At 42.1% G+C, this 6,854-nt stretch overlaps 1 protein-coding gene across 1 annotated transcript; it reads left to right on the top strand.

The window, feature by feature from the left end:
* The first annotated feature begins 3,619 nt into the window (after positions 1 to 3,619).
* Positions 3,620 to 6,648, top strand: LOC141628964 (uncharacterized). Its single transcript, XM_074442043.1, has 4 exons — positions 3,620 to 3,716; positions 3,859 to 6,110; positions 6,262 to 6,395; positions 6,516 to 6,648. Exons 1-4 carry the CDS (start codon positions 3,620 to 3,622, stop codon positions 6,646 to 6,648), a joined length of 2,616 nt encoding a protein of 871 aa, XP_074298144.1.
* Positions 6,649 to 6,854: the final 206 nt, after the last annotated feature.

Raw genomic sequence — 6,854 nt, 5'->3', positions numbered from 1 at the left:
TCAAAAGGATTGATTTAAAAATTGAGCAATTAACTCGTGTCTTTAATTAAATTGCATCGAAATTGTTGAAATTGATTTGTGATTCGAAAAAAAATTCAAACTCAAACCGCCAAGGGTGAATTTTAGAATAGATTTTTTTTTGAGTGTATTTGATTTTTGTGAGATCAAGACTCGGATTTGTGAGTGCTTGGATTTTGAGGAAAATTGATGTCGTGTTATCGATTTTCGATTTTATTTTTGTTGGAAAAAGTGCGAAAAAGCGAAAAATCTTCAGAATTTCGATTGACATGGAAACGATCCATCGCGGATAGGGGCAACTAGCCCTTCCCCTTTAAAAAAAGAAAGAAAAATCCGTATGTTTAAAGCCGCGTCATGGAAACCGTGTCGGATTTCGTAAAACGCGAAAACAAGGAAATGTGAGTGTGAGAAAACACAAAATGTCCTGGACCATCCCGAAGAGGCGCGAGCATTCCGGCGGGAGGTTTGAGGTGTCAAGAAAAACACAACTTGAAAGGGACAATTCAAGGTGGGAATCCTGAGAACAGGCCCAAAGAGGCGCGAGCTACTTGGCGATAGAAAGCAGCTCTCCCTTTTTCTAAAAAACGCGCTGATTGTTTTGTATAAATAGTGATGTTTGTGCTTCATTGTTTCATCATCCGAAATATGAAAAACATCGCTACAAAACCTCTTCTTATTTTACAAAAATATTTCATGGATGGCTTTGAGAATGCGTTGCAACAATGGTGCCGGGATTTGTCGCCTCCCGAAAAGTATCAACTCATTTGCATGGGAGTTGGTCAATTGTTGGTGCTCCGTCAAGTCAGGGTGCAATCCTCATTTCTCGAAGCATGTTCTCGATTTTGGGATTCGAAACATCATGTTTTCGTTTTCCCGAAAGGTAAAATTTGTCCTCTTGACGAAGAAGTTGGAGCCATTGGTGGGTGGCCGGGTTGTGTTCCGGTGCTTCCTCCGACTCGGTTGTGTTATAAGGAGAAATTACGTTCCGTGTTGGGCTTGTCAACAAGCCAAGTCAACTCCCCCTTTGCTCCTCATGGTGTGGATATGTTGGCTCTTATCAACATTTTCTCAAACCGATTGGATGCCAATGTTTCGGAGATGGCTAGGAGAAAGGCTCTTGCCTTTTGCCTTGTCTATGTATACCTCTTTGTTGATGATTTGAAGAAGGAGGGGCCAAAATGCTATGGTAGCATGACCCTCGTGCATGTGGTTGAGCAAATGGAGCATGGTAGGGATCCATCATGGTCGGTGCTCGGCGAGATTATCCAAGCTTTGGACAAGAAGGGCTCTTGTGGAGAAGCTCCCTCGTTTAGATCTCCAAGGATCCTCCAAGTTTGGCTATTGGAGAGGCTAAGGTATGTAGAGCCTCCGGTTGATTCTTCTTCTTATTCCCTCCGTCACCTTACTATGAGGAAGAAGTTGTACTCGGATAGTTTCGCTTCCACCGAGGCCTATTGGGCCGGCAAGATTGGCGGAGGAGGGTGGTCCCTATATCCGTTGGGTGGTGCCATGGTGGCACTTGAGGTCCTTCATTGGGTTGCCCGCTTCGGGTGCTAGTCCTCGTTCTTTGATGGTGGTGGATTTGAAGGTTGCTTCCTTCATTTATCCTGAAAAGCTCATGAGGCAAATAGGGCGTCAACAAAAGGTGCCCGCTCAAGATACCCTTGTCCAAGAGAATGTTTTCCGGAACTCCGAGCTTGTGGAGGTCTCCGAAAGATGGTGGGTCACTCGACTGCTTTGGGAGGTATCGAATCCCGTTGCCACGACATGGGTGACTCCCGCTTATGTTAAGTGGTCAAGAGCTTCATCCTTGGAAGAGAGGTCCAAATACCGTAAGGACGAGGTCGTCGACTTGAAGTATCGAGAGGCTGGAAAGGCTAACCGTGCCTTCTTTGAGGATTATGTTGATGGAGTTAGCCCGGATGTGATGAGGCCACCAAAGAGGAGAAGCTCGGGTCCAAAAAATGTATTGGGCTGTGCATGGGCTCGTTTTGGGCCGAACATGGGGTCTTGCAATACACCGGAGGCCGTCGCCGTTGTAGATCCGTTGAGGATCCGTTTTGAGGAGGAAGTCCGTGCTAGGCGGGCCAACAGGAAGAACAAGGGGAAGATGTACCCCGAGGGAAAAGGCAAGGGTAGAATAGAAGAATGAAGACCTCCATTACCCACTTTATTATTATGTTGTATTATTATTGTGAGTTTTTTATTATGTTGTACTAGCTATGTATTGTGTGTTTTGTGCTAGTTTTATTATGTGAGGTATCTTAGTCGACACCTTAGCTTTGATAAGTTGTTGACTCGTCAAGCTTTATTTGTTTTTGAAATTGTAATCCCTCCCATTATTAATTAAATAAGAGGATTGCTCGTGTCAAACTGTGAATGCTTACTGAGGAAGAGGCGCAGCAACAACGACATGAGAGAGAAACTAGTGAGAGAAAGCGATTTCTGATTTCTTCGACTTGCAATGGCGAAACGTAAGAAACAGAATAATAATCTCAATAAAACTAGTAATAATAATCCTATTAATAAAAAAACTCCAAAACAATGAGATTTATCTGAAGCTAGTACTAGTAAGAATAATAATAATCAAAAATCAAGTTCCCCCAAATCTGCAGGACGGCTTTCTCTTAGGGTTTCGCCTCTGCGATTTGAATCGGAGCTTGAACCTATTGTAGAAGATGTGGAATCCGAATCTGATGCTGAAGCGGAAGTGGAAGCACCATTAGAACGCCCTATCCTTCAATTGTTGCCTGGTGACGTTGAAGGTGAGATATCATTTTGGTCAACTGCTGTATTTTGTTACATTCTTGGAGCCAATCCTCCGAGTTCTGTTATAACTGGATTTGTGAAGAGAGTGTGGCCAAATAATGGCGTTGATAAAGTGTCTTTCCTACCGAATGGGATTTTTATGGTGAGATTCAAAACAAAAGCGCAGCAGCAGGAAATTCTAAGAAATGGTCACTTGATGTTTGATCACAAGCCTGTTATCATTAAGGAATGGAGTCCTGATGTAGCGCTTTTTAAACATGATGTGCAAAGAGTACCTATTTGGATGAAATTATATGGTCTTGAGGTGAAATTCTGGGGGAAAGATAGTCTGAGGAAACTAGGGGATGAGGTTGGGAGCTTCATTAAATGTGATGACTCTGACTAATCGCAGCTTTCTTTGGTTTTGCTCGGTGCTTGTTGAAGTACAAATTGGGCAGTCTTACCCTAAGGAGATTAAGTTCAAGGATGAATTGGGTCAACTTCAGACAGTGCGTGTTGAGTATGATTGGTTGCCTCTTATCTGTACAAAATGTAAGGGGATGGGGCATCTTAAAGAAGAATGCAGGAAGGGCGAGGTGACAGGAGTCCCAAAGAAAGTTTGGAGACCAAAACCAAAGCCTGTTGTTCCAGTGCAGTACCCTCAACAGAAGAATGGTCATAAACAGAATGTGCCTAAACCTCCTGTGCAGCATTCCACTCCAGCTCCAGTACCTACCTGTACACCTGTGTGCACTCCAACTCAGCCTGTGCCAGCAAGGACGGAGTCTCCTGTGGATGCTCCTGTGAAGGGGGGTGAAGGCAGTCTTTTCCAAGGAGAATTTTATCGAGAATGATGAGACAAGAGTTCCCTGAGAGTAGACAGTATACTCCTCGAGGTATAACTTTTATGGATGCTCTAAATCTCTCAATTTCTAGAAGTGTGAGTGCTGGTAAGAGGGGTCTTATGAAATTGCAGATTGAGAATGGGTAGTATAGGGTTTTGGAACATTAGGGGTATGAATAGTATAAATAAACAGAATGAAATAAAGTGGTTCCTTAATCAAAATAGAGTGGGACTGTTTGGTTTAATAGAAACTAAAATAAGTAGTAATTGGGTTAAAACTAGAAACAATGTTTGCAATAATTGGTCTATTTGCACTAATAGTAGTAAGCATAAAGGGGGACGTCTCTGGTTAATTTGGCAGCCTAGTCAATTTCTGGTAGATGTTAGGTGTATTAGTGCTCAGATTATTTATACTCTGGTCTGTGATAAATTGAGGGGCATTACCTTTTGGTTTACACTGGTGTATGGGTTTAATAAGGAGCAGGAGAGAGCTGGGCTTTGGACTGAGCTTAATCAGATAAGTAGAGGAGTTGACAGTGCTTGGATGATCTGTGGTGATTTCAATAGTCTGATGAACATCAATGAGAAAATTAGGGGGGCACCTGTCTCTTGGAATGATGTTTTGTCAATGAGACAAATGGTCATGAATTGTAATCTTGTTGAAATGAAAACTGTTGGAGCTTTCTTCACGTGGAACAACAAACATGAGAATGGGACCAAGGTTTATAGTAAGCTGGACAGAGTGCTTATCAATGCAGATTGGCTAACTAATTTCCCTGAATGTTATGCTAATTTTCTACCAGAAGGGTTGTTTGATCATTGCCCGTGCTTGATTAAATTCACTGATGATATGCCTAGGAAGAGGCCCTCACTTAAGTATTTTAATATGTGGTCTCTTGTGAAGGAGTTTGAGGGAATTGTTCAGAATAGCTGGTATAAGGATATTCAGGGCACTCCCATGTACAAGGTGGTGACAAAACTCAAGATGCTGAAGAAGGGGCTTAGGGAGCTAAATAATAAAAACTTTAGTGACATTGAAAATATCACTAGAGTTACAGAAATATCCCTTAAAGAGTTTCAGACTCAATTGACTCAGGATCCTCTAAATAAGGGGCTTTGTGATGCTGAAGCTGCTTGTGCAAAGGAGTTGATGCTACTGAAGAAAGCAAGGGAGCAGTATCTCCTTCAAAAATCTAAGGAGAAATGGATGAGTGAGGGGGATGACAATACTGCTTATTATCATGCCAGTATCAAACAAAGGAGAGTGAGGAATAAGGTGTATCAAATTAAGGATATGAATGGTAAGTTGTGTATCAAAGCACCTGGTCCAGATGGTTATAGTAGCCAATTCTTTAAGGATTCTTGGGCTACTGTAGGAGCGGGAGTGAGTGCAGCTGTGAGGAGTGTTATTCATTATGGCAAATTGCTGAAGGAGTGTAACACAACTACAATTACCATGGTCCCAAAAATAGATGCCCCAGAGAATGTGACTCAATTTAGGCCTATGGCCTATTGCAACACCATATACAAGTGTGTTGCCAAGGTTCTTTGCAATAGGCTCAGTACAATTATGCCTATTATTAGTCCCTCCCAGAGTGCCTTTGTGAAAGGAAGGGACATAGTTGGAAATATTTTATTGACTCAGGATTTGGTTAAAATGTATAAGAGAAAAGCTTGCTCTCCCAGACTATTAATGAAGATTGACTTACAAAAAGCCTATGACAGTGTTGAGTGGTCTTTTCTGCAAGAGATGTTAACAGCTTTGGGGTTTCCTAATCATTTGGTGGGTCTCCTCATGCAATGTGTGAGTACTCCTACTTATTCAATAGCCCTCAATGGTGAAGTCTTTGGGTTTTTTCAGGGTAAGAGGGGTTTAAGGCAGGGTGACCCATTATCAACCTTGCTTTTTACAATTTGCCTTGAGTACTTAAGTAGGATACTGGAGTGGGTACAGCAGAAGCCTGACTTTAGGTTTCATCCTTTTTGCAAGAGGGTTCAGTTAAGTCATCTCTGTTTTGCGGATGATTTAATTATGTTTTGCAGGGGGGATAAGAATTCTGTGGTTTTACTGTTAAGAGCATTTAAATGCTTCTCAAATGCTTTTGGGCTTTGCATGAACCAAAATAAATCTAGTATGTATACCAATGGTGTTGATGCACGGACTATGATTATGCTGGAAAGGGTGTCAGGGATGAGAAGGGGCACGATTCCTTTTAAGTATTTGGGAGTAACCATTACTCCTAAAAGGCTTGGGGTGGAAGACTGTCACTGCCTCACTGAGAGAATCAGTGCCAGAATTCAAGGATTAGGAGCAAGAAAACTCTCCTATGCTGGGAGGGTTGTTCTTATCAAATCAGTTCTAAGCACGTTGCATAACTATTGGGCTCGTATTTTCATACTCCCAAAGACTATCATCACCAAAATTCAAGCACAGTGCAGGAAGTTTCTATGGCATGGGAATGATAGCACAACCAGACCTGCTTTGGTTGCCTGGAGTCAAGTTTGTCAGTCAATCAAAAAGGGAGGGTTGGGACTAAAACAACTCTACTGGTGGAACCTTGCAGCAATTGCTAAATATGTATGGTGGATTGTGGCCAAAACTGATCATTTATGGGTAAGATGGATTCACTCTGTCTATATAAAATAAGCAGGATTGGTTGGATTATAAACCTGGTGTGGGAGCTAGCTGGGCTTGGAAGAAAATTTGTGGAGTAAAGGAAGCAATGAAACCTCTTCTTCTCATGCAGGGGACTGGGACTTATACTATTAAATTGGGGTATGACTGGTTGGTTGCGGACTATCCTGACAGGGCCTGGCACCCCTGGATCACTAACCACCTGATTATCCCAAGACATAAATTTATTGTTTGGTTGATTGCTCATAACCGGTTACTGACAATGGACAGGCTACTGAAGATGAACATTATTCATGAAAATGAATGCTATCTGTGTGGAGATGAAGCTGAGTTTATTGACCATCCGTTTTTTCAATGTGAATTCAGTAAACGATGTTTGTTGATGGTAGAACAATGGCGATGATAAAGATACCGTGCAGGAGTTATTGAATGGTGGGTGCATTATAGGGTAAAATCTCTATTGATGAAGCAGATTGTAGCAATGGTTTTGGCGAGTCCGATGAATCACATCCGGGCAAGCCAAACAGGTTTAATAGAGGGGTTGTGCCCCTTCCCAAAAGTCTCATATTCAAATGCAAAGTTGACACTAGAATGAGGATACGAGGATGT

This window comes from Silene latifolia, chromosome Y, assembly GCF_048544455.1.
Source record: "Silene latifolia isolate original U9 population chromosome Y, ASM4854445v1, whole genome shotgun sequence".
In the NCBI taxonomy this organism is placed as follows: Eukaryota; Viridiplantae; Streptophyta; class Magnoliopsida; order Caryophyllales; family Caryophyllaceae; genus Silene; species Silene latifolia.
Note: the sequence above shows the minus strand (reverse complement) of the source record. Positions and strands in the feature narration are given on the sequence as shown.

Coding starts and splice junctions, on each gene's coding strand:
- LOC141628964 (XM_074442043.1), top strand. CDS start 3,620: ATGAGACAAGAGTTCCCTGAGAGTAGACAGTATACTCCTCGAGGTATA. Junction 3,717..3,858: donor TTCTAGAAGTGTGAGTGCTG/GTAAGAGGGGTC, acceptor TTGGTTTAATAG/AAACTAAAATAAGTAGTAAT. Junction 6,111..6,261: donor CTTTGGTTGCCTGGAGTCAA/GTTTGTCAGTCA, acceptor TAAAATAAGCAG/GATTGGTTGGATTATAAACC.